The 26,673-nt window shown below is 41.6% G+C and overlaps 1 protein-coding gene across 1 annotated transcript in view; it reads right to left on the bottom strand.

Moving 5' to 3' along the window:
• Window positions 1-19,736: 19,736 nt before the first annotated feature.
• Window positions 19,737-26,673, bottom strand: part of elfn1a (extracellular leucine-rich repeat and fibronectin type III domain containing 1a) — a 70,334-nt gene continuing 63,397 nt past the window's right edge. Inside the window, exon 3 of the mRNA XM_070981579.1 lies at window positions 19,737-25,685. Coding sequence (XP_070837680.1) covers window positions 22,937-25,309 — 2,373 coding nt within the window. The 5' untranslated portion in view covers window positions 25,310-25,685 and the 3' untranslated portion in view covers window positions 19,737-22,936. The remainder of the gene's footprint in view (window positions 25,686-26,673) is intronic.

Below are 26,673 nucleotides of genomic sequence, written 5' to 3'. Positions count from 1 at the left end.
ACCAAGCGACGTGCAGCCCAATTTAATATTACTACCTTGTTTTGTTGCAGCCTTTGGTGTCAGGACAGCGTGTAAGTAGAGTAGACGCCTCTTTAAATGGAGCAGACACTCCCATCTCTGTAATTTCAAAGACTGATTAGAGATCTGTTATCTCATGTGAATTGGCCATTAACATTACAGATGTCCTGCGACAGAAATTACTTCGCGGACAATCTCCTGACGACCCAATCTGTTCAAAGAGGCCTTAAGATCATTATGAAGAGCTGTGTCAGAGTTGTGCGTTTGTGTTGTGTGCTTTGTTTCCTGACTGAGGTGGCGTGTGCCATCATGGCTGCACCCATTAATCTTCTTGAGTGTGGTAATGAATGCAGCCTTGCCGGTCTTTACTAGTTGATGTTCAAATAATTAGCAGAAGACAACGGCTAAAGTTCACGAGGCTTATTAGAATCATGATATCGAGTACATCGGAACCAATGCACTTCAGATTTCATGAACGCTGACACTTGGCATTTCGTCAGAGTGGCACGTTCCAATCCGGAGGAGTGCAGGTGTTACAGGGGAGCTGCTGTGCCGGCCGCCTCGCCCAAGTCAGTTGCTGCAGGAAGCCTGATGAACTAAATGGGCTTGGGGCCTCTGTCACTCGGCTGGTGTGCTGCTGAGAGAGGAAACGAGCAGAGGTGAGAGGGGTTACGGCGAGTGTAACCGAGTTCAAATCCAGAGCTCTGAATAGGGTTTCAGCATGAATTAATGCTACTGTGCTTGAGGGAATATAATATAAATGGTTTTCATGAGGCCTGAAAAGGTCATTGCACAAAAAAAGTGGGCTAGCCGTGTGATGTTGAAACAACCCAGAGTGGTAATTTCCTGAGAGACGTTGTACTTAAATGCAATGTGAGCGTTCAGATAGTAAACATAATCTTATTGTCAGATTTGAAATGACTCCTGTGTAACTCAGAAAGCGTAAAGGTCCCAGGAAATGAGAAATGTCTTTTCTGTAGTCTCACCCTGTGGCCCTGGGTGTATTGTTCTGCTGTCCATCATTACATGCCAAAAAACATGTCAAAAATGTTTTTGGCTCTTTCCCATGAAGGGTGCTTTTTCTCCACTCATTCTGCACTCTGGGACATATGTATAAATTCCCACTGGTGAAATGTGGTTATAGATATTGGGGTGAATGACAGAGCACCTGGAGCTCTTTGAAGCTTTATAGTGAGTTTCAGCTCATAATGTCATTTTTGTCCACAGCAGGCAGTCTTTTGGGCAAAAAAAAACTAAAAATCCGCTGTGCACTACCTGCTTAGCACCAAAAGACACCAGTTAGTGACTGCCTGGTGAACGCAGAGGGACATTTAGAGCGAGCTATTTCCCTCAGTAGCTGCTCAAGACCAAAAACAGAGCTAAAAAAAGGAGTGAGTATCAGACTTACACGCATTACATGGACAGAAGGGACTTCAAATAAATGATAATATTCCTCTGTCAATGCCAGATGTGATAAGCAGCAAGTTCACTGTATCAACTTAAAAAGTCATGATGAGTCAATGTTATGTTCACAGCTTGTGTTCACTGCCCCCAAGTGGCCAAAAAACGTTATTGCCACTTTTAAAAGTCACAGCTGGAAACCAAATGTCACGCAGAAAGACCAGCTCACTTCGTGCATTGGTTAGGGACTGTGTGAAGGCGATTAGTGAGGGAGCAGTCATGCATCTCACCGTGCATCTCCGTCCTCGTAGCAGATTTGACGGACAGACATCTTTTACAGCGTCACCTGAACTGATTCATAAACATTTCATGAGGTGGAATGCTGGGAAAATACGACCTCGCTCAAGTCGAAAAGAAGCCGCAGAGCAGCCCTGTTCTGTGCCTGTAATCACTCTTCACAGAGCAGCTGGAATATTTGATATTTTGTAATGTTCGTCATTTGAGATATTGGAGGCGATTGCAGTTCAAGTCAAGGAGATGGTCCAAATGAAATATTAATAATGCAGGCCAGGGTCTGAGGAAATAGAAGATATATTCCCCCTCCCCACCCTGATCATTTCTCTACACTCTCTAATGCATCATTTGCGTCAAAGCATTTTTTTGTGCCACATGTGAATTTCAGTCAACAGAAAATCCAGTTGTTTGAACACAGTTTTGAGTTACTTATCTGTGTAAAGAGAGAGCTCGTGGGCTCTTTCTTTGAGCAGCGCTGAGCTTCATATTTGCACAGTTACAAACATTCACATCTGGGAGCCGCCCAAGAGAACCATTGTTTTCTTGTGTCTACTTTAGACCAATTAGCAGCTCCACTGGAGCAGTTAGGGATGTTAATACTTTGCTCAAGGGCACTTTGACAGTTGTCACTGAGGAAGAGGAGAGTGTGTCTCACTCATTTTTTTTCTTTCCAGGCAGTTCAAATGTGTAACCTTCTCTAGCCTGTAGCTTCCTGCTGCCTCTGCATTTGTTGTTGAATGTTTGGGACATGTGGGGAAAATGACAAAATGTCATTTATTATTATGCTTCCAGCTATAGAGTGTTTCACATCCGATCAAAAACACTAAAAACAGTGACACTGTTTTAGGGTTGCAGTAAAAACAAACAAAGCTCTGACTTCTTTTTCTTACATTTTGCATAGAGCTGTTTTTCTAAGATCACCATCTTTAAGATTAAGAAGTTAGGTTGAATGTTGAGTGTTATGCCGTCTTTTGCATCATTATGTGTGGGTCCTCATTGTCACGCTTTAGTCTTTTTATACAACTCTGACATTTCAAAAGAGACACAGCCTTAAGAAGCTAATTAACAAGAAAGTCAGCAGAACAGTTATTTACAGGTTATCGTGGCTCTTTATCGCTGATCTACTCAATCACTGTACCACTGGTCACCATTGGTTCCTTGTGTAGCTGGATCTAAATCGTACTTCAAAGCCAGAAATGCATATGACAGTAAAGTCTGCAAGAGGATTTTTTAAAAGGAATATTTATAATGGAAAACTCAATGAAGTAGAACAGAAAACCTGACAAAAGGAAATTATCCGACCATTATGGGATAGGTTTTGAACGTTTTACTCCATTAAATACAAATCACATTTTCCACTTTCTCAAACATGAGGTACCATACAGTGTGCTGGAAGATTATACTTTGATTTCTACACCGCATCAGCAAAGGGAGAGAGGGTCATTTGAGTGTCCAGAACTCCATGTTTTAACAACATAAACTCTGCGCTCTGGTTAGGGAGATTATGCTTTCGTGGTGAAAAGGGACTGACATTTAGTGGAGGAAACAGAAAAAAACTGTCTCCAGCTCACATTTTCATCAATCATCCACTCCATCCTCCTCCCTGACAGTTTCTGTGGTGTATTGACATCACGTCTTTCCTTCCACCTTTACTTCCCAACGTAAACATCTGGGGTTTGAAGAAATGATCAATACTGTTGTTTCCCTGGAGAGGACAGCCATTCATTCCCCCCTACGCATTAAAAAAAGGCCAAGATGTAATTTTGTGTGTGCACACTTGTCAGTTAAATCGCTAGAGTTGAGTGAGTCTCTGGCCCTGTATTCTTTGCCTTCTAGGCTCTCTGAAGTGGTGACCTGAGGTCGTCAGCTCAAATGTAAGAATCAGAAAACCTTGTAATTTTTACTCCCCCAGTCAGTTTTTACTCCGTAAGCACAAGCTGCCAAAGCCAAGCTTCATAACAAAAAGGTTAAAAAGCATTCAGTGAAACAAGGTCATCATTCCACCACGCACGCTTAAGCAGTTTATTTTGCGCAGGGTAAAATAAACACTGCTGTATCTTATCACAGATCTGCTCGGGTATTTGTCTCAAAGCGAGTCGTGTTCGTGGCCCATCCACCGCTGCTCCCATACAGTACCTGCACCAGTTCAATATGCCGGCCTTTTATTATAGTGGGTGTTAGATTATGGTACAAGAGCCGCAAGGGAGACGTGGGAAGTGACCACAAAGCAAAAGAGAGGAACAAATAAGAGTCTGTAAAAAGACATGCGAGTTCTGTCCTCGGCCTCAACCGGTTCATGTCAGACGGTCAGATAACGACTGCGAATCTGTAAAACCCACGGATGGATGTCAGAGAAGATGTGGATGTGAACAAATGTAATTCCTCTGCCTTGAACAACAGCCTTAAGACATATTTGTTAGTGTCCAAAGCAGTGACTCCATCAAAGGTCATCCAACCTATTGGCAGTCATTGTGTAATCCCCCCACAAGAAACATTTTAGCAAGTAGAGTTGAAGAGTGCGTGGACGTGCTTTCATGTTTCTAATGGCCTTTCATTATGAAGTCATAAGCACTCTGACCATCTTCTCAGGCTACATGCTGTGTGACAGCAAGCTGTCTGTGAACCTCCTGCAGATCAGAATGAAGCGATGCATTTTCGCTTAATTGCATTCTCATTTGCAGTAAAAGGACTCGGGTATTTACTGGGATCCACACGCGCTTTGATCACTAAGCCCTTCACAGGAAATCTGTCAGCTGTTCAACTTTTGAGGTGTTATTGTAAAAGCAAAAAAGTAATATAATAAAAAATAATATTTCTACATTATTTATAGTCCTTAAAAAGGTAATTTCTTTCCAAAATATTTCAGATATTAAAGCCACTTTCTTTTCAGCACATTGTTTGATATGAGGTCCTTCATGGTTATTTATTCTATTGCTTTTCTTTGTGGACGATGTTAACACAGATTCCAGAGAAATGCTTCTAGTAGCTTCCACGCAATCGCTTTACTCTGCACATTTCGAATTTGTAGCACCTTTCCTTCATTTGTTACTAAAGACTCAGATCAAATCTAGAAAATGGATTGTTTTGCAGTTAAGTGAGAACATGCTGAGGCTATAGTTTGTCGACAGGGATGTTATCAAACAATCGGAGAGGACTTTGGGAGCGTGTGCGGCAGAGCATCTGTCTCGCTTTAGCAGAAGATTTAAAAAATGGCTGACACATCGCCTGTTCTACACCATGCCTTTAAACAATACAGAGCAAAACACTTGTCATGAATCCCCCTGCACTTTATGTGAGCTTGCTTTGAAGCTATGAGGCTGTGTTTATGGGTGCCCACCAGGGCTTGAAATTAGCACCTGCCCACCCTCTAAATATGGTTAAAAATTAATTGCAATGAGTAGTGTCATCAGGTTACTAGCCAACTTGGCAGCTGATGAAATGCTGAATCTCCTGCAAAGGTGCAGAGTGACCAAAACAAAGTGATTAATTGACTAACTCACAAACTTTAAAATAAGTCATACTATGCAGCACAGGGCGTAGCAATGAAAGTACACGATGATGCACGTTTCTTTTGCCTTGCAAATTACCACAAGCATACGTTTACACATCACCAGGAAACATTCAGGATATAGTAAATAATATCTTCTGTTGTGTTAATAGGAATGAGTCTGTCTAAAGGCGAGAAACATTTCTGGTTTCATACATGTTGATCCACAGTCCTGAGCATCACTGGCTTCACAGCATGCTCACATCACTGTAGTGTGCAAGTATGAAGCAGTGATAAGAACCACTCCACCAAAGCTATATGCCGTTATCTGAAATTAATCAGCATCCCTCGTGTCGTTCAGAATCGAGTGTTCACGGCAGCCATGGTATGAAAGTGTAATGAAATTTATTAGATCCAAAATGGGATGTGACCCTATAAAAGTAATACCAGAGTTATTGAGTTTGTTGCACATCTCAGAGGATAGAAATGGGTTTTATATTCACCGCAGACAGTTTTAGCTCTATTCACTGCTGCCCCAGAAGCTTTGATCTGAGATGTATTTACCTAATATCTTTCCAGTGCTTACACGGTGCATTTGAAACATTTAGGAAATGCTGGTTTCTCAGAAGTTGGTTTCGTTCAGTAAATATGACCATGAAGTCGGTTTTGCCATCTTAACGTCTGTAAGTGTGCTGTGCATTTCATCTGCCGGACAGGAAAACAAGGTGCGCTGGATGGAGCGACGGCATTTCCTGCAGTTACATTTGAAAAGATACAGAAGCTGCAAACATTGCAAAAGTAACACAGTCACCACATTTTGAACCTCAGTCCACCTACACTTTTATGAAAAGACTGTTGCCGGGAGCTAAAATATGAAACTATTCTGTTCAGAAAGCTGATAGGGGCCACAAAGCTATCAGAGTCAAAGCTCCTCAGTGACTGACACGCTGACCTGAACAGCAAATTAAAGGCAAATTAGTTTTCCACGGATCTGTTTTGGTTGGAGACAGCTGACATTAATAAGGAGGATTTAGTCAATAACTGCGCATCATATTAGCAGAAGTCTCGACTCTCAGTGTCATTTTTGTTAATTAGTGCTCTCAGAGTCTTGGCCGGGGCAGTGCTGGGGTGTTTCTGTTGTTTTTCTCATGCACTGTGTGGTGCATCTTGTTAAAATGCAGCACAGTGTTTGATCTCTACCTCTGCTAAATGGTTTAGATTTAGATGTTTAGATAATACTGCACACGCATATGATTCCCCATGATAGTTAGCCCCAGTAATTGCTGTAAACAGTTGGCGTTTAAAGGGTTAAAAGTGTCATTTTTTTAAAAATTACATTGAATGTAAGAAAGTCCAGGAAAGTTCCCGCCTGGTGTTTGCAGACTCTGCTCATGTTTGTGCTGGTTTCCTGTCAGCACGAAGACCTGCAGCTCGAGTTGTTACCCTAATCCGTCTTGTTGCTCACAGATGTGAAGGTGAGGTATTTGTCTTGGTTAGCTCTGTCACAGACTGGACATGTGTGAAGAGTGTTTCCCTCCTCTAGCCCACTTTTACCAGCAGTAGATATCCTGAAAACAGGTGGGGAGGAATATTGTGAATTATTTGCTATATTTTTTCAATCTGTGTGTCTGTATTTGATTTTGACTTCATTTTAAGGCCAAATAGGTCCATTTCTACTACTTTCAAAGCCAGTGGCATGCCAGTCATTTATCAAAACGTAAAAAAAAAGCTCACTCTATGTCATTGTCCAAGAATATCTCATCATCATATTTGTCCTTATTTTACTTTCTGTTTGAAACGATGCTTAGTTTAATTGTTGGAAAAGGAGCAAAGTTACATTAAGGAGGAGATTTTTTGAACAAAGTCAAGGTTAAAACGTTGTACAGATTGCCAAGCATCCTCACTAAGTGTCACTTGTGTTTATTTTGGGCGGTACAAGAGTTAGAACAAGTATCTTTCACGACGTTACATCTTTTAGCAGGTGGTCTCTGGGGAAAGCAGAGTAGCTTTGACTGTAATGCCTCCTGACAATTTATCCACTGCTCTCCATTTGCCTTCCTAATAAGCATATGTCAGCTGTTTGTGAGTCTCATAATGAGTAAAAAAATCCAGCAAGGGTGATGTTCATGTGTGCTTAATCAGTGAATATTTAAAGCAAACAATAAATCAATGGGCATTAATTATTCAATCTGGTGTTACTGCTGTTTCTTAATCCCTTTACTGCAACAAACAAAGTTTAAACCTTTAGCTCAGCCAGCTAATTATCTTCTCAGCTCAGCCTGCTCTCACTGGCAAAACGACTGTACAGGTCAGCTGTGCGCGTGGGTTTACGACCCATAGTTACGTTTATTGTTATTCGGGGACTTCTTGTGGCCGGAGTAATTATGACAGGAGCACTGGAGGAAGTCAGGTGGCATAGTGGAAAGAGTGAGAAAGCCAGTGTTTGGAGGAAGGTGGGATGGATTGATGATTTATTTTAAATCTAACCTTAACCTAACTAAGTAGCTTTTGGTGCCTAAACCTGAGCAAACCGACCATTTCACAAGATAATGACATCACAATGAAGGTCTGGTACACCTGACAGGTAGAGGGGAAGACTCCTGATGATCTTCACAACCCTGATTTTCACACAATGATTGTGGCATTCAAGGAATATTGGGAACATTTGATGCGTACTGATTACTGCATTGATTAATAACTAATCTAAAATTCTCCCAGAGTCCAAAGTTATGCCTTAAATACTTAAATACAACAGTATAAAACTAAATATATTCAATGAAGTATGATATCAAATGCAGAATAGCAGCCAACCCTCGCATTTTAGAGGCTGGAACCAGGGCTTGGTAAATGATACAAATGTTGGATTAGAAACTAATGGATTAATCACTTAACCATTTCAGCTCTGCAATAACTGTGTCCACGACACATCTGGCACGGGAGCTTACTCCAAATTCCATCTTGAACGAGCTCAGTACATTTCATGATAAGTGAAGGAGAGGAAAGATCACTGGATTACCGAAAAAAAAAAAAAAAAAAATTAAAAAAAAAAGGAAAAATGGAATGATGCCCATTTTTCCCACTTCCCACTTCCCACTCACCCCTCACTGGTCTGCTGCTTCGCCCAGCTGTTGCAGCAGGAAATTCAAGAGCAGTCAGCAGAGTCGGACATATTTTACCGTCTACATTACTTCACAATAAAGTAATACTGGCACGCTCACAGTGAATACATCCCACAGCCTCAGATCACTGAGTGTGGTTTGGTTGGGAACATTGGGGACACAGGCGACAGCGGAGAACAGGTGCATCTAATTGTCTTAATCACATCCTGTGCTACCCTGGCAGCGACGGCATTGAATAGCTTTAGTGTTTGGATTGTTATTCTAACCGTCTTATTTACGTGACATTACTGCTAAAAGGAGTGATGTTTGTCATTAACGCATCTTGCTTATTTTCTCACAAATGACCTTTTCTCACATACCTGTAGCAGGGAAAGAACAGGCGTAACTAACACTATTAATGATGGCTGTGTTCCATTTAGGAGTCCCAGTACTACATGTCAGTGAGCCAGCGTGCACAATACCAGTGAATTGGAACTGGAGTACCTAAATGGAATTGAGCCATAATTACTGTTATTAGTCACTGTCTGAAAATGTTTAGAAAGGTGTATTTTGGGCCATGTTCAGTGGCTGCATTGTAGCTGGAATTGCAATACAAGTGCTAATTGTAGGGTGGCCATGAGGGACAAAATACAACACTGGACAAAACTTAATAACAACAACAACAACAAAAAAAAAAGTACAGTGATTAATCTGCAGATCTGCAGTAAAATGAGTTTTCTGAACCAATGACTTTTGCCGAAATGCACCTTTGGAGTAACTACAATTGTTGCAACTCAACAGAAGGCATCACAGTGCCCATACATTTTTAGTCCTCTTTCTACCCTCCCTAGCCCCAACTTGGTTTAACATCACACAGTTAATACCAATATAGATCTGTTATTGCAGGGGCAGCCCCCTCCACATTTTAACGTAGCGGCATTGGCTTTGTTCACCTCGGCCCCGGACAGTTCGAACACGACCACATCTTGAAGGTCCGACTGTCTTGTAGCGTACAGCTGAAGTTGTTTGGCTGCGGTTAGACCAGCATCCAGGCCAGGTTCCCTCTCACTCAGTCCCATTTGTGACTCATCATTCACTGAAAGAGGAATTGGTTCTAGGGGCTACAGGCTTGCCAATTAAATATTCATGTATACAGGCTTGTACTGTCGACTTGTTATCAAAGAACCAGGTCTTTTCCAACACAGCTGTTAATCTTACAGACTTACGGTTGGAGCCAGTGTGCACACTGTCAGGACCCTAAAACTGGAGCAGATAAATGGAATTCAGCTCTCGTTAATGTTATTATTTACACCTGTCCTTTCCTACTGTCCTATCTTGGGCAGTGAAGCAGTGATTCAGTAATGTGCTGCATATGTTTACAGAGATTTTAACAAGTTGCTGACTCATTAGCATCAGGCAGTCAGAGATGTTTAGCCTGCAGCTGCTCCGACTATTGCAATTCATTTAATACAGCTGTTTAACTACACTATTAATAAATGTGAAACTCTTCCCAAAAGAAACAACTAAACATGGCAACGGCACTCTGTTTAGCTCAGAAAAACCTCCACAAATAGCACCACCGCTTTTTCACCCTGAAACTATTTTGAGAAATTTGCATCTTTCAGTAACTTAGTAAGCGTTCTCATCAAGGTTAACCTTGTACTCATGGTTTATTTACACAAAGTGTACCTTCCTGAAGACAAACAAACATGGGGTTATAGACACAAAGCTGCAGAGGTTTAAGAGGCGAGAGGTTCATCCTGGTTTACTGTCATCTGCAGACTTTGACAGAATGAATGAGTGAAAGTGCTAATTTCTGGATCAGTGAGCTGATTCTCATGAAAAAATTGGATAGCACCAACATATTTAGTTCATTATCTACACATAATATCTCCTCTTTGGTTTCTAATTTGCATTCCTTAAGCTATGAACTTTAATTAAGCCACTCATTTTGATCTTGTACCACCTTTGTCATTCTGTTTTTAGGTATAAAATTTGAAGATGTATGGAAGTTGAGCTTTTCAACCTTGGAAAAAAATCAACATTGGAATGTGAACATGTTCTTCGACTTTCATAAAGGACTTTTATGGTGAATTGATCTAAAATGGCAAATGTCTGTGTTCTCCACAATGCACTCACTGTAGATAAAGCATTTACAGATATTTTCGATGGCTCACGCTTGGTCCGTTGGTCCGTACCCACTGATTTTACTCATGGTCACGGGGGGTTGCAGCCTATCCCAGCATGCATTTGGTGAGATATGGGGTACACCGCTGGAGAGGTCGCCAGTCAATCGCAGGGTCCAATGCATACTGACAGACAAACATGTTCACACTCACTTTCACACCCACAGGCAATTTAGAGTTCCTTTCACCTGACCTGCATGTTGTTGGCGTGTGAAAAGAAACCAGAGCGGCTGCAGAAAACACATTCAGACATGCCGAGAACGTACAAACAACCGGGCTCACACCAAGAGGGACGAAATACAACAAATTCCCTTACTGTGAAACTTGACTTTTGTCCCCTTGCCAATCAGAAAAAGGGTCAAAAGCTGGACGGCTTTCTTTTCATGTCAGCGTCATTTATTTTTGAACTCCTCTGTTGGATAGAGCCTCTTTTCCTCACACCAAACGTGACATGATGGGATCTCTGTTAACGCTTTTACTAGAAGTAATGAATTTATGCATGGCCACCTACAGGAGCTATTTCAGTAGAATTCAGGTTTATCTGCATGCCAAGGCTGTAAAATGAAGAACAAAGCTTAATTTCAGTCACAATGCATACTAACACATCATTCCCTGGTCTGATGCATCTCATTCTCTATTCAGCAGGAGTGTTGTTGTTAAGTAGAATGCAGAGGAGGTTCAGTCCAAATTATCACTTGTTTTTTTCACACTTTATCCTTCAAAACTAGTTTCTGTTGCCGTGACAAAGCACATTTTTAGTCCTAAAATGCAAATACACAAAGTGAAATGTCTGAAATGTTCTAACTACAGGGTAATTTGAGTTGCTCATTTCAAAGGTCAGAATATATGAAATGTAGTATGTATAATATGATGTCAAGGCCATCACTTTCTATGTGCAGCCTGCATGTTCTTCATTCTGAAGTGCCCATTAGATGGATGGTGGGGACAGAACATCTACAAGAAGATGCAAAACAACTACAAAGAGATGCAAAAATGAGTACAAAGAGGTGCAAATGGACCCAAAGACATGCAAAACAACTACACAGGCACACAGCACGACCATAAAATGATGCAAGACAAGTGCAGAGATGCAAAAATAACTACAGATTTACATAAAACAACTACAGCGAGACAAAAACCCCCCGTAAAGAGACACAGTACCACCACAGAACAGCCACAGAGAGACACAAAATGAGTCCTGTTACTGTGTAGGAGGGTGGGAGCCGTTACCTCATTGTCTCTTGATCTGTGAATGGCTGTGGGCTATTTTGAATCACTGATATTTTTTCAGATTAGAATATGTAAAGTTGTTTTTCTTGCTATTCACTTATTACACTAAATAAATATTCTAACTATTAATAATGTACAGTTTATTATCCAGAAGAAGAATCAGAGAGACAATCCCCTTTATTTGTCACACATACACGCTATCACACGCCATGCATTGGTGAAAACTGTCCTCCGTGTTTGACCCATCCCAGTCGTCCTTCCTCCGCGGCAGACCAGGAGCGGTGGGCGGCCATCTGACCGGCGCCCGGGGACCCAGTTTCTTTTGTCACCATTGGTCAGGTGGTGATCTTCTTGCATGTTTTTAGTGGGGTTTTTTAAGGAGGATACCCCAGGTGAACACAGGGAGAACATGCAAACTCCACACAGAAAGGCCCCTTTCCTCGAGCAGCAGGCAACGAAGGCATGGTAGAGGACATGGCGCCCACAGCGGGAATCGAACCTGGGACCTTTTAGCTGTGAGGCGACAGTGTTTCCACTGTGCCACCAAGAAAGCAGGGCTCTGAACTGGACTCAACACATTTTCACATGTTACAGATTCACATAATCTGTAACATCCCCCCAAATGTTTCTACACTTTCTCAAGTGTCATTTCATTTGTGTTCCCTTCAGCCCAGTGCATGCTGGGATATTTGACCTATTTGACCTGTTGGCATGGAAATTTGAGTGAATGACAATAATGTGAACTCAAAAGGAGTTCAGCATCATATCCGATACAAGCAGTAAGTCCCCGCCGTTCTGATTCTGTGCAGATGTTCCATTCATGCTCATCAGCTCCTTCACTTCCTAACGTCTCTGCACTTGTTGCCGTCCCGTTCTGATCAATCATGTGATTCGTGAATTGAACAAGACAGAAGGATGAACAGGAAGTTAGTGTTCATGCAGAATCAGTGGAATCATGGCACTTGCTTCCTTTTCTTTGTGATTAAACAACCAATAGAATTTGGATAATAGATAATTGTTTTTCGATAAAGAGAAAAGTATTGATGGAATTCTTAAAACACGCTCAGTGTGGTGGGAAATGCTTTTCCCTATTTAAAAGCATGAAGCGTCTGATAATTGCATTCTCCTCTGCACCACGAAGTCATTTCACATGTTGATGGCTGCACGTTTCAGAGGTGGTAATTCCGAAAAGCATCACTCAGAGCAGCTCAGAGCTCACACAGTTTGAGTTGCTATGCTAATAAGACATCTAAATGCTACCAACAGAAATTTTCTTAAATCGATGGCGAGAGTGCTATTTTCATCCATGTTGTCAAGAGCACTCAAAATCAATTTGGATTGTAAATATTTGGGTGTTTACACATACGTGGGATGCTGTTGGACGTAAGTTGATAGTGGCAATAAGTGCTTTTTGTTGAAAGGAAATAATTGGATTTTTTTTTATGCGTCTTCTGAAATGATGTCACTATCAGGGCAATCAGTGACAGCTTCCAGAGACTTTATGATTGCCGGACAGATTAGAGGACTGTAGCATGCATCTCAGAGCCTCTTCCAGGAAATAACAAGTGCCTCGGCAATCAGAAACACGTTCCCCAGGAAAGCAAAAAAAAAGCCCCCGTGATTGCAGCGCTTTGAGATTAAGAGACATCGCAGCGAGGACGATGGTGAATTCCCAGCTGGGACAAAAGCACCAACAAAGTGTGACAGAAAGAAATCTCATTGTGTGACATCATCGCTGTGTGACACATACAGAAACACAGCACAGCAGCAGGACATCATTTCACTCAACCCAGTGAATTCCCACTGCATCGAAACTGCTGCTGGGCATACACAAAATGATTTAGTCCCTCGGCCAGATTCAAAAATCTCATTTACTGAGGATATAACGGTGCTTCTTTAAACACTCCAATCTTATGTAAAGCCTAATAAAAATGGCTTTATAGAGCTGGTACCCTTTGTTACAAAACAGGTATGCAAAGCAGTGCTAGGGTTCCTTCTGCACTCAGAGTCAATGTTTTACATTCAGTGTCACTCATCAAAAGGCATTTGTCACCTAATAAACATGTTGAATATATTCCCTTCCTCCTAGAACATCTGTGATGTGTAAATGGTGCATTGTTTACATAAATGTTTTCTTCTTGCCTGCTCTTGTTAGTGCATGACTGGGTTTCTTGGCGTGTAGCTGCCACTTAAGATAAGATAAGATAGGACTTTACTTATCTCACGCTGGGGAAATTCAATTGTTACAGCAGCAGAATAAAAAAGAAGGAAAAGTAGTAGAAATAAATAGGCAATAAACAAAGATGCAAAAACTATAGAGGGATATGTACATGACATACAAAGAGTGTAAACTTGTGTGTGGCATCACTGTTTTGCATGCATGCATGTGTGTCCTCGTGTGTGTGCACAGAAACAAAACAAAAGAAGGACTTGCTGGTCAAAGCTTTGCTCCATAACTTTGAAAGGTCACGCTGTGGACAACCGGTACCAAGTTACAGTTTATCCAAAGGTCCTGCACACCTGTGCAGGGATAATAAGACTTGTGCTCCGATTGGAGAAACTGTGCTGGAATGAACATGAAGTCACCTGAACTTTGACTGAGTGAATGTGTTTGTTGGGCCAGTAGAAACACTGATGCATGCTGATGTTTGGACCTTGAGAAGTTATTATTCTGGTATTTATTCAGCACATTACCAGTTTTCATTGAATGGAAACCGACCTGACCACACCTTCACAGGTGATACAAAGCTATTAGGAGCATCAGACATTTGCCAATCGAGCACTGTATGTGCAGCCTCACATAGACATGAGGCGAGGTCTAATCGTATGTGTACGCCCCCAAGGAGTCATGAAAGATGGCTGACAGTTTCATTGTGTAGAAGACTTGCCACAAACAATAGAGGTTATGATAAACACATCAAATCAATGGCCAATGAGAGTCCAGCTTACAGTGAGGTCAGGCAGCCCAGGTGTCACGTCCACTTGTATCCATAACCTGTACAGTGGCCCATGTGACAGATGATAAAGAAAAATAGCCGGTTAATGTTTATGTTCTCGGGTGCTGGAGATGATTCGTTTTGCTTTTTTGACAGCAGACATTTTGACTTGTCCGAGCAGGAAAAGCTCAGATGTTCCTAATGACATTAAAGATGGCTCTGATCTGTTCCAGTGTCCAGGAAGACGCGATGGCGTGACAGTGACGCACAACACCAGGGCCCTGACACCGAAGCCTCTTATTTCATTCACTCAATATGTACACAGAAGGCAAAAAAAGTGTTTTTTTTAATATTGCTCACTGGCTTTGTGCTTTGTTAGCGTGTTATTGAATTAGAAATCACGTCGCTGATCAGCAAAACAAACAAAAGCAAAGGAAAAGCTGATTTCCTTTTGCGCTACATTGGCTTTCAGAACTTTTATTTTCTATTTATATATTGAAACAGATCTCCAAGTAGATTACAGGCAAACAGTGAAGATGCTGCTTTAACTGCGGTGAAAGGAAATGAACTGACCCGGACTATTTAAAGCGTGTTCAAGGGAGCCCTCACCTCAGATATGAGTGGTGAGCAAATTCATAAAGCCACAAGGAGGAAAAAATTAAAGCCTAAAAGCTTTTTATCTTCCTCAAGAATGGAGCCGTTGATTTCTTTTTTTCCTCCGCTCATCCTCTTCTCGTTTGTACTCCGCCATGATCAGAGGAGTCTTTGTTTGGCAGGAAGAAAAAAAAGATGAGGACCAAAGACGTGCGGAAGAGACAGGCAGGCTCATTATCGCCAGAAGCAAAAGTTCCGGGAACAAAAGTCACGTGACCTGTGTGGGCACACGTCTTATATTTTCTACTGTGTGAAGACTCTTTGATTTGCTCTCACTTTCATTTCGTAATGAGCCGTTCGGTCTCTCCTGCTCCAACACGGAGTGTGCTCAGCACTTCTTCTTCTCTTCCCTGCCGGCAGTGTTGACTGGTGGTCTGTGTGACCTGCCTCTGCGCAGCGCTCATTTGAAGGATCATTCACTTGTTCTGCTTGGCGATCACTGCCGCCGCCTGCGCCGCGTATTAATGAGCGAGTCCTGGGTCTTTTCGGCTGGTTGGAATCATTCATCAGCATAAATCTCCTTTAACAAGAGTGAAGAGTTTCAGCCCATCAACATGAAGGTGCTCGTAGATCACAGGCTTCAGCGCTCCTTGGTGAAAACATTAAAGATTAATTCATAATTCTCTTTCTTGGGGGATAAGTCACAGCAGTAAGCACATAACACACTTAGCTACAGTGTTACCGCTGCATGTAAATGGTTTTCATATTGAAATTAATAGAAATATTTCATTTTTAAACACATTTTTTAATTTAATCTGTGTGGCGTGTTTCCCTCTGAGACCCTGCTGGTCACTGTCCGTGCTGGAGATGCTCACTGAAGCACCAAAGCGGCTTTATAAGGGCTGGATCTGTTAATTATAGCAGCTATTTGATGTTTGATCTCTGTGCAGATCTCATTTTCGAGCCCACTGTAGTTGCTCCTTTCTTCGTAGCTGATCACCCATGGCCAATTAGACATTGAATTTGACAAGATCTGAGGAACTTTGGGTGTTTCCTCTCAAATGCTTTAAAGTGGGAGCCTTCGTCATGCACTGCTGACAGCTGATTAATGCACTCTGTGTGCCATGGTCAGGGATAGAGGGTCTCCATTGCTACACTTCACAGGAAGGATGGCAGACACTGTGTCTACGTCCAAAAAGCAACCTTTCCTACAATGAAAGGGGATTTCCAAAAAGTGAAACGTGGAAGCAAAAGTAATATTTGTGGCTTGTTTTCCGACATGATCTCACATTCATTGTCCTCTAAAACAGTCAGTATTCTATAGTCGGCAGGTAGTTTTGAACATTTATGTGTCATCCTCAGCTGCCTTTCAGCAGTTGTCCCGTGATTCATAGGTGAAACATCCCAAATACCCAAATTTTGCTCAGTTACAAGCCTCTAACAGGGCTGGGTGTGGTCAGAGGTGTTGAAAGTTCATCATAGAGCTCCCCTCTTAAAATAGACTTTGACGTTGATGATTCATGATTCACACTGTGCGCTGGCTGAGCTGTAGTTTTCAAACTGAGAGAGCTGTGCCACGCATCCAGGCCGTGAGTGCCGCTCAAGCTTTAGGATTACAAGTCTGGTCTAGTCTGAACGGTCTCAAGTTCGGGTGGATTTCAAGCTCCAAACATCGCTGCTGACCCTGTTCCAAACCAGACCACGCAAGTTTGTAGCTAGGAGTGTGGATCCATGGCAGTGTCTAAAAAAGCCATGACAGTCTGGACAAATATTCAGTTCCCAGGGAGAAATATCTCAACCAGAAACGTAGTGCATTCTTCAGGTCGACATTTCGACCTGTTCACCACTGATTACATTCCCACTTTGTTTAGCATATGTTAGCATGCTCAACATGTTGGAATATTGTTAGCATGTAGCTCGAGTGCAGCCTCATGGAGCTGCTCCTCCTGTCTTGTTAAATTGAAGAATTATAGTATAGACACTCACTAGTTCACTCCTTGGTGAGCAGTAAACTGAGATTTTGGACACTTAGTAATAATGACTTAAATGCATAGAGGGGCATTATGGTCATTTTTGCACCCATAAAATGTGATATATTGCATTATGGGATGGTAAACACGACATAGTGTGCGTAACATCAACATTACTTTTTTCACTTTGCTTGTGGGATCTTTTTTGAGGGCAGAGTAGTGAATACATTTACATGTAACTGTAATAAAATGACAGTAATTATACTGCATTATTTAGTCGATTTTGGACACAGTCTGTGCTTTTATTATCTTCCAGTCAGCCATTGTTTTCCTGAAAAACAAAAACAAAAGACTTGCAGGGATGTGGAACTTAGTTGAGACAGGAAATCCACCTTAAGAGTATTTCCGCAGTCAATGACCATCAATGTGGGGAACAGCTGTATATCCCCCCAGATGTTGGTCCAGCACTGCGTCTGCCACACAAAGCTTGAAGTGAGGAGTTACAGGTTGGGCTTGTGTATAATTTCTTAATGCTAACCTCTGTTGTTCAGTGATGTGAGTAACAATAACAAATCAAAGTCGACACCGTTCTGAGTCTCTCCCCTTCATTTCCCTCCGGGCAAAGCAAACTGCAATAGAAAGGCAGCAAAAGCAGGACTGTAAACAAGCTATTGATAGCTGAGCTGAGTGAAGCAAAGTAAAGCAGAATGGTTATTGCTTTGTGGTTGAACTTCATTGCATTTTTAGGAAAGTAGTAATGAGCAGCTCCTAGGTCGTGTGCGGTCCGTGAAGCATGGAGACGCCTTTTAGCTTCAGGTGCTGAACTGTTGTTGTTTATCAGGAGAATTACCGGGTGTCATATACAATAACTGGCAGTGCTCTTAGGACAGAAAATGTATGTGAGACGGTTGGACCTTCGGACAGCACAAAAACCACGGCCTTGGCCTGTCCTCCTGATTCTGAATGCAGTCTGGACGTGTACCTCGGCTTGTTTACTCGCCTCTATTAATCAGTAACCCCTGCAGCTATTTGCTCCTCGCATTATGCTTACTGAAAGCCGAAATAGGATGAGGAAACACGTAGAATCTGTAATGTTATCATGTTGACTCTGTGAATGAGACTGAACTATTTGCCTTTAGTCAAAAGTGGGAGTAAGGACATAAAAAAAAGCTTTCAAATGAAGCCTTTTACCTTCTTTCATAGTTGCAACCATGCAATCACGACAATGGCAGAGCTCGTGTAACAGAGGGCTACATTCATGGTCTATTGAGGCTCCTTTGAGTGGAGTAAAAGGTATCTCTGCTCCTTTTCTCGCTGTATGATGAGTGTAAAATGGCGAGGGAAAGACACCGCTGTTCTTGGATTTTGAAAGGATGACATCCAGACCTAACATTTACTTTTAATGTTTTCAATACCTGAAAAAAAATATAGCGTCAAAGAAGTTATATCACCATCAAGCTGCCCCATGTTGGCTGTTGGGCCTTGTTATCTAAACAACAAAGTGGGTTCAGAAAGCAAGGTGGTTTTGTAAAAATAAGCTCTCGATTGTTCAGGACTTACTGTCATTATTACCCTAATCACATTATGTGATGAGGTGAGCGTGGAAACGTGTTTGCTGGTTTAGAGTTTATGGCAGAATGAGACTGGCAGGCGTAAAGCACATGAAAGGAGATGATGTGATTTTTGGGGAGGTCTTTACTGGTGCACCGTCAGCACCTGTGCAAGCTTACCTGATTTGTATTAAACCTCATCTCTAGCGCGCTCCAGGCCCATTATAGCACATGTGAGGTCATGAGCCACAAATTCATAAAGGGTGGGGTGGAAAACATCCACTTGCAGACTCAGAATTTACTGAACAACAAAGTTCATACTGAAGACAAAGGTTTGATTTATCGTGTTGGTTGCTGCAGACATTTGTGTATTAATAAGGAAAAAATTCAGAACAGGTCTTGGAATTTGCTGCTTAACTGTGTGAAAGGATGAATTTCTCCGAAAATAATGAAGGTTTTTACAGGAGGTCTGCATTTTTCAGGTGTTTACAGCTTTTCATTTTTTGTGAAGCACATCCAGCCATGAAGTCTTCAATGCACTCGTGTCTTGCATCTGCTGATGTGGTTCCACTTCTAAGGGTTTGTTGTCGGCTTAGCAAATTCCAGAATTCTGTCTGTGTTTCGAGGAAATCATAGGACTACAGATATTTTTTTTGTTTAACTGGCCCTCATAATGTTACATTTAAGGGTTCGAAAAGTACCTACTTAGCTTGAGTGTGATCTTACACATCGTGTCCACTGTGTCCTGTTCTGGCTCAGTCATGGCTCTGTAATATGGAGACTTTTTGGTTGATTGAATATGCTGGTGTCACTCAGCTGCTGGACATCGCCTCACCGGCTAGAGTCCCATCACGTCGTCTTCCACAGACAGACCTTGAACGTGACACCGCCGGATCGTGTGCTCAGTGGTTGTTACAGTAGCCTTAAAGTGATTCTGGCTCAGGTTATAATAAAGATGCTGAGTGTATACTGTATGTGCACCCTTAACTTTATTTCACAGTACTTTGTCTGAAAGCAGATAACATAGTATTAAGAAATAAAAAAACACATTTTTGTGCTCTTGTTTGTTTTGATGCACTTAAACAACAACTGTTGGTCTTTCTAAAGGTTTTATCAACACTTTAAACTCTTATTAGACACAGAAGTGCTACAATATGCAGTATAAAAAGATGTTGCTAAATAGCTAAATGAACTAGAAACCTGACAGCTCTCAGGAGATACTGAAATGCCTTTATAAAAATAACAACAAATGGAGACTTGTCAACAGGATCAACATTGAAATAAAACAAAAAGAATTTTACACTTGTACACATATCCCAAAATCTTAAGGCGGTTGAAATATTAAGTCAGACAACCAAGTTGACACTTTATAAAGTGCTTACATAACACATCAGGCTCATGAATGCTTCATTTCACATTAATGAATAATAACAGCGTCATGACACACTTACATGAAATGGACGCAGCATTATGACAGAAAAAAATACAAATGGGCTAACTCATGCCTGCAGTTATACTAACGGAGTCGATGTCTAATGGAAGGAAAAAGACTTGATGAAAAAATATGTCACAGCCAAATTCATTCCCTCAGGTCAGACTCTGGTCCTCACCTCGACACACAGCACACGGAGGATGTCTGTCCTGCTTCCATTTTATCTTTCATGCAAATTGAAGTGTTTAATATTCACTCATGTTTTTTGAGAGCGCGAAAATATGCCGTTTGACCAAAAAGGGAGAATGTAGCGAGAAACAAAATGGAAATCTGGAGACACTGGTTGTGTTTTGTTTAAAGCAGCAGCACAGATTTTGGCCAGAGTTGTATTCACACTGTGGCTTCATCCAACATAATGAAGTTTAACCAAAACGCAACAAAATCTGAGGACAATATTGAAAAATCTCCTTGACTTGGCTGAGATGGAAAAGTTGGTGTTTTGATGAAAGTGAAATGTGACAAAAGTGCCGTGGAAACACTCGGCGAATGAATCCTGATGTACATTCACTGAAGCTTCCGCCTCACCGAGGAGACGAAAAACATCAGATCTCTGTGGACCAATGAGGAGACTGCAGCGTTCCCTGAATGAATACATAAAGATAAATGCTTTTTCCACATCGTTTTCATTCCTTTGAGGATTCACTGGCGCTCCTTCAGTCACATCATGTCGTTGCGCCCTCTTCCTCTGCACTGGCACCCAACTAGAGAATTAGTGCCACCAACTGTTTATCTTGATGCTTCCAACATGTAGTTTTCGCATGAGAGTCGTGGATGAGTACACTCGATGAATAGCATTTTCTTTTGACGATTTTCTGGAAATTTGGCCAAAATTTGCAAAAAATTTTGAAAAGAAAATTGGAAGGAAGATCTGCTGCCACTTTGGGAAGTTATTCTCTTTGTTTTTTTAAGTTGAAACTAATAATCACGCTTCATAATCATGATCACAATTCAGCAATGTTTGAATAATAGCAGTCTGTATCCCAGAATGACTGACGTGAGGCTTAACACAGAGCAAATCTCTGCTTTTCAATCAACCCATAGCCTACACCGACAATACGTTTAGTTACGTCATTACAATTCTTCAAATAAGTAGGAGGGGTGAAACGCATATTTATTGCTCATTCACAAATATGTAATGAATCATCATGAGCCTTTCTGGAAAAAAGTTATATAAACATCTTACAAAGAAAAAGCGTTAAGTCTTATATTTACTCAAAAAATTTCATGATGTACAAATTCACAGCCAGTAAGTCAGAGGATTCAGTTTCACATTCTCAAATTTTACTCTAGCATGTTGATATTCGTCTGGTACGTAGCTTTCATAATATACAAAAAGATTGAACAGCCTAGCAGGTTAAAATAAAACGAAACCTCTCAGCAAGCAACAAGGCCCATCTGAATAACAAACTACTTTCCTGCATGTATCGGATCAGACATTATGCAATATAATACACTGGAAGAAATACTGAAGCAAAGGAAAAGAAACACAGCCGTTAATAGCATTAAATAAATATTTCCTCACATAAAAGCTGCCATAGACAGATCAGAATATGTATCTGTTACATTCATCCATCGGGCTCTCCTGCAGGGAAGAACAGCTGCCTCTACTGTACCTAAACAGCAGGTGACAGAGTCCAGCTACCTTCCCCTTGAAATGTTAGTGATTAATAGTAGGCTTTCAATGCCATATCCTGTATGTGGATTTTATTGTTTCCCAATGTTTTCACTTTTGAAGGAGAAACTGATACAGTAAACAAAGAAAAAAAAAAAAAGTCAACATGGACCTACTGCTCTGTGTTTATTCCCAGACCGTGCAGAAATATTGTAAACATTTCAGCTTTTTCTACTTTGGTACTAAAGATACGAACGATGGCTCATGAAACTGATGACTGAGACTTTCATTACAGCATGTAATATACTGCATCGTGCCTGCAGGAAGTCTATCAGAGTCCATCCACTGAATACTGCGTTGTGTGATTAAGGGGACGTTAAAACTGAATCCGTCTGTGTCTTGTAAGTGCATGTAAAAGCTTTAAAAAAAGAAGAAGAGTTTAAAAAAAACAGGCGGTGATGGTTAAAATGACAAATGATGTGACAGGTTTAAAGTGGGATATGCTGTTCTTCAGCAACAAGTTAATCTCAACGAACAGCGCTCCATTTGATAAAACCTGATTCATCCACTAATACTTTTCCATTTACACAGCAAACATTGCAAATATAGAAACCCATATCTGTACATAGTTTTGTTGAATTAAATATATGCAGGGAGGGAAGAAAAGAAAGTTCTTTTTGAATGAAGGGTCCAGGTAGTTCCTCAAGAAATACTGAGGTTTCAGTAGACATATCTTCATATAGTAGTTTCATATTACACAACAGCAAATCCACTGTCACAGGACTTGGCCATGCGATACCCAAAAACCTATAATCCATTGTAACATATATATTATTAATTTGCAATATATTTTCTCTTTAATAGATAAAAGTTTTCTCGATGAATGCTTTACATAATATGACAAATTTAAAGAATCTTTACCCCATTTTCCTCACAGTCAAAAGAGAATGTGATACACGTGAGTGAGTAGTTGATTATAATATGGAAGTATCCATTGATTCAATTGTCAGATGAGGTTCTTGTGTCATTTCTGCAATGTGTGGTCCATTTTAAAAACACCTAAAGAGGTTATGATTTATGTTGGGCTGATACACCTTTCCAGTAGTCTAAAATATCATGCAGGTCCTCATCCTTTGCAAACTGGACTTTCTTACGCAGCGCATGGCCCGCAGCCATGTACTCGTCATCTTTGTGCCGTTTCCGGTGGAGTTTGAAACGCTCCCAGATGCTGTGTGAAGGTTTGCAGTAGTATTCGGGACTGGAGGAGTAGCTTAGATTGTGATACTGGGATGGCAGCTGGGAATATGCTAAGTCTCTGGAGCGGGAGTGCGTAAGAGGCTCCAACATGGAGGACTTGTGGCCGTCAGGTCCTTCAAGCTCCTCTATCTGAGCGTCGGGATATGAGTGCCGGTGGTCACTGTACTGACGGATCTTGTCTGCCTCAGCCCTCAGGATCGCGGCAGCAGGTGTTACGGTGAGGATGGTTTCTCCTGTTGGGGAGGTTTTCTCTATGTACTTGGATTCAGAGCGATAAGGCCTGGGGCTTCGCATCGGTCCTCCCGTGGCAGTGCTGGGCCTCTTTGGCGAGACATCAGAGTTCCGATGCCTCTGCAGAGAGTGATGGTAGCTGTCCTTATACACCGGGGACAGAAGGCCAGATTTACTCTGTGGGTGCTCTGATATTAGTACGAGTTGGGGCTCTGCAGTAGATACTGCTCCAGATTTCACCCCTTGAAAAGAGGTGGATTCTGACTTTAGAGCATCTATACAGTTGTTAATTATCTGATTGACTTTATCCACCTCTTTTGCAATGGTGGAAATCTCTGCCACCGACCCCTGGCTGTTCCCAGCCATTCCCATGTCACACTCTCTGCGTTCATGATGGTCCATGCTGCGCACCTCCATGTAATTTCCTTTCATCATTTTAGGAGTCTCACTTATCTCTTGAAATTTGTACTGCTCCATTTCAGCTGCAGATGGTAAGTACGGCATACGTGCCATGCTCTCCCCGGCCAACAACTGCTTCTGCGACATTCGAGATATAGTCCCTCCTTCTAGTTCTTGTCCGTATTTCAGTTCCATTATATTTTTCTTCAGGCTGCCTGATTTTTTGTGCTTTTCATCCTGCTGACGCTTTCTTCGCAAGCAATAGTAGACCACACCCAGAAAAATGACCATGCTAAAGAGACAGCCTAAAATTGTCATGATGTAGTGAGTAGCAGTTGCATTATTTACAACTCTGTCCTTTCCATTCCAAGGGCCAGTAGTGATTGTCAGACAAGTGTGGTTGTGTCTCAGGGAATTGCGTATCGAAGCAACACAGTATGTGTAGTTAGTGTGGGGCTTCAGGTTTTTTAGGTCAATGTCCTCCTTTATGTTTTTCAGGTTTTGAATATCTGTGAAAAAGCTGTTGTTGTACAGAACCAGGATGTACATCTTTTTGTAGGGATGAGGAATCTGAACTGTGATGGTGGCAGCTGTGTTCGATACTTGCTTCAGTTTCATCAGAAGGTTTACGTCCACATCATTGTAGGTTGTACTGATGGTAATGTCTTCTGGTTCTGTACCTGAGGGACAATCTTCCAGCCCGCAAAGTGTCGAGTCTGGTGGGGGTGTTGTGGACTCAGTGGGCACAGCAATAAATGGTGTCACGTAGTCATCAGTGCACACAGTGGTGAGCATGTGAAGCGCATTTCGATATGTTGGGTTATTAGGATTCTGACTCAGTAAACTATAACCAGAGACGCCAGGTGGGGAGTCGCAGACCATCCGCTCATTCGTCCTGTTGGGGAAAACTGAGAGCCATTTGACAAAACCAAGTAATTCACATGAGCAGTTGAAAGGGTTGGTGTACAACTCGCAGGTGGTCAGTTTAGTCAGACTGGTAAACGTGGACCCGTCTAACTGCTGGATTCGGTTCATGGAGAGGTCAATGTTCTCAATGTTGGGGCATTCCCAAAAGGCATTGGGTGTCACAGTCTCAATCAGGTTTGCCTGGAGGTAGAGGTACTGCAGCTTTCCTAAACCCCTGAGGATCCCCTCCGTCAGGTTCCGCAACTTGTTGAAGCCCATTTGAAGGACTTGTAAGTTAAACTGAGCAGAAAAGGCCCCGTCCTCTATGTAGGAGATTTCATTCTTTGTCAGGTTCAGGTAGGTCAAGTTGGCAAAGCGACTAAGGGCAGAATAATGGATACTTTTGATTTTGTTTTCATTCAGACGAAGGTCAACAATGGTGCTGTTGATATGCTGTGGGATGGCCTCATAAGGTGGTTGGTTTTGGCTACAAATCGCAAGCCATACAAAGCCCTTTTCACCCTCAATTAACCAACAGTCTCCACTGACTCTGCCAATATGAGTCAAATATACAATGGCTACAGACCAAAACAAGGCACTCATCACCATGCCTAAGCTGCAGGCCATTGGTGCTTCTCTGAGAGTCATGTGCAGGGCCAAAAAAATGGGTGGAAGGTGATGCCGCTGTGGTTTCAGTACAGCGAAGCCGATCCTGTTGGAAAATCTGCTGGATGTTCAACTGTTCTCACGGGCCAGAAACAATCCTTGTATTTGTCTCCTCTTCATTGATGGACGATATTTTCCCCATGTACCAATCAGAAAAAGTTGAGTATCTGCCCTTACACTGAGTTTCTTTCATTGAGGTTTGCCTGCAGTGAAGGTGTGGTGATGCTTAAGAGATTTCACCACCTCAGGCTGGCTTGTGCTTTTCTCCTTAAAGGTTACCATCATTAGATGGTCTCATTGTATTGTTTCTGCCACTGTCTTCCTTTCTGTGTGTCTCTCATGTGCACGGAGGAACAACCTGCAATATAAAGACAAGAACACATTGACATTAATTACATTTTATCGGGATAAGAAAAGCATACTGCATATGATGCCATACTTAAAGCCTAGGATTCATGTTTACTGCATGTATCCTCTTCCTGTCCATGCACCACTAATTATTTTGTACACGATTTAAGAGGTGATTGCAGTCCCTGTGGCAGACTGCAATTTCAGGAAACTGTTGGCCAATTACCACTTGACAGGTTGGGAAAAGCAGAGTCCCTGTTTTCACACCATTAACCTGAGGACTGTCAGACGCATCTGAGGGAGGCCAAAGTTAAGAAGCTGCATTAAATCAATTATCCAACACCACACGAAATGACACTTTGAATGAACTTAGGATTTTCCTCTGAAAACCTTCACGCATACATTGTAGTGGTTCTACAAGATAAAAAGAGGGATTTCTCACACAAAGTAAATTAAATTAAAATCTTTTGCCTTCTCCCTCCCAAAAAAATCTCAAAATGATTTTTTTTCAACTTGTTTTGTCAAATAGAAAATAAAGCGTATGGCATCCTTAGAAGCACTCTGCTTCAAATACCCCATCTTGGTAAATTTGAAATGTTTGGGCCAGGCCGAATCCCATTTTCTTCTCTTATTTTGGAATCTTACAGATAATTTAAGCCACATTCAAAGCAACCCCGTGTCATTTTTATGGGATACATTATGGGAGAATGGTAAATGCTGCTAAAATATACTGCAACAAAAGCGAGTAGTGAAGTAAGCAAAAACTCTTTAATGTCAAAAGTTTGCTCACATTAGCAAACATAGCAAGGATGTATTTTACTGCTTATGTTTTCAACCTTTAATTTGTAAATGTGATTTGAATGAATGCACTGTTTTGTCTTTCAGAAGTTACAGCGCTGCTTTCAAGTTTAGAGATTATATTACTTTCGCTGGATGATTCAGGGCACAACCTCACTCTATTACAGCACCAAATCACTCATTATTACCACCTACATCAC

The sequence above is a fragment of the Chaetodon trifascialis genome, chromosome 15 (assembly GCF_039877785.1).
Source record: "Chaetodon trifascialis isolate fChaTrf1 chromosome 15, fChaTrf1.hap1, whole genome shotgun sequence".
NCBI lineage: Eukaryota > Metazoa > Chordata > Actinopteri > Chaetodontiformes > Chaetodontidae > Chaetodon > Chaetodon trifascialis.
This window is presented reverse-complemented; position numbering and strand designations above follow the sequence as displayed.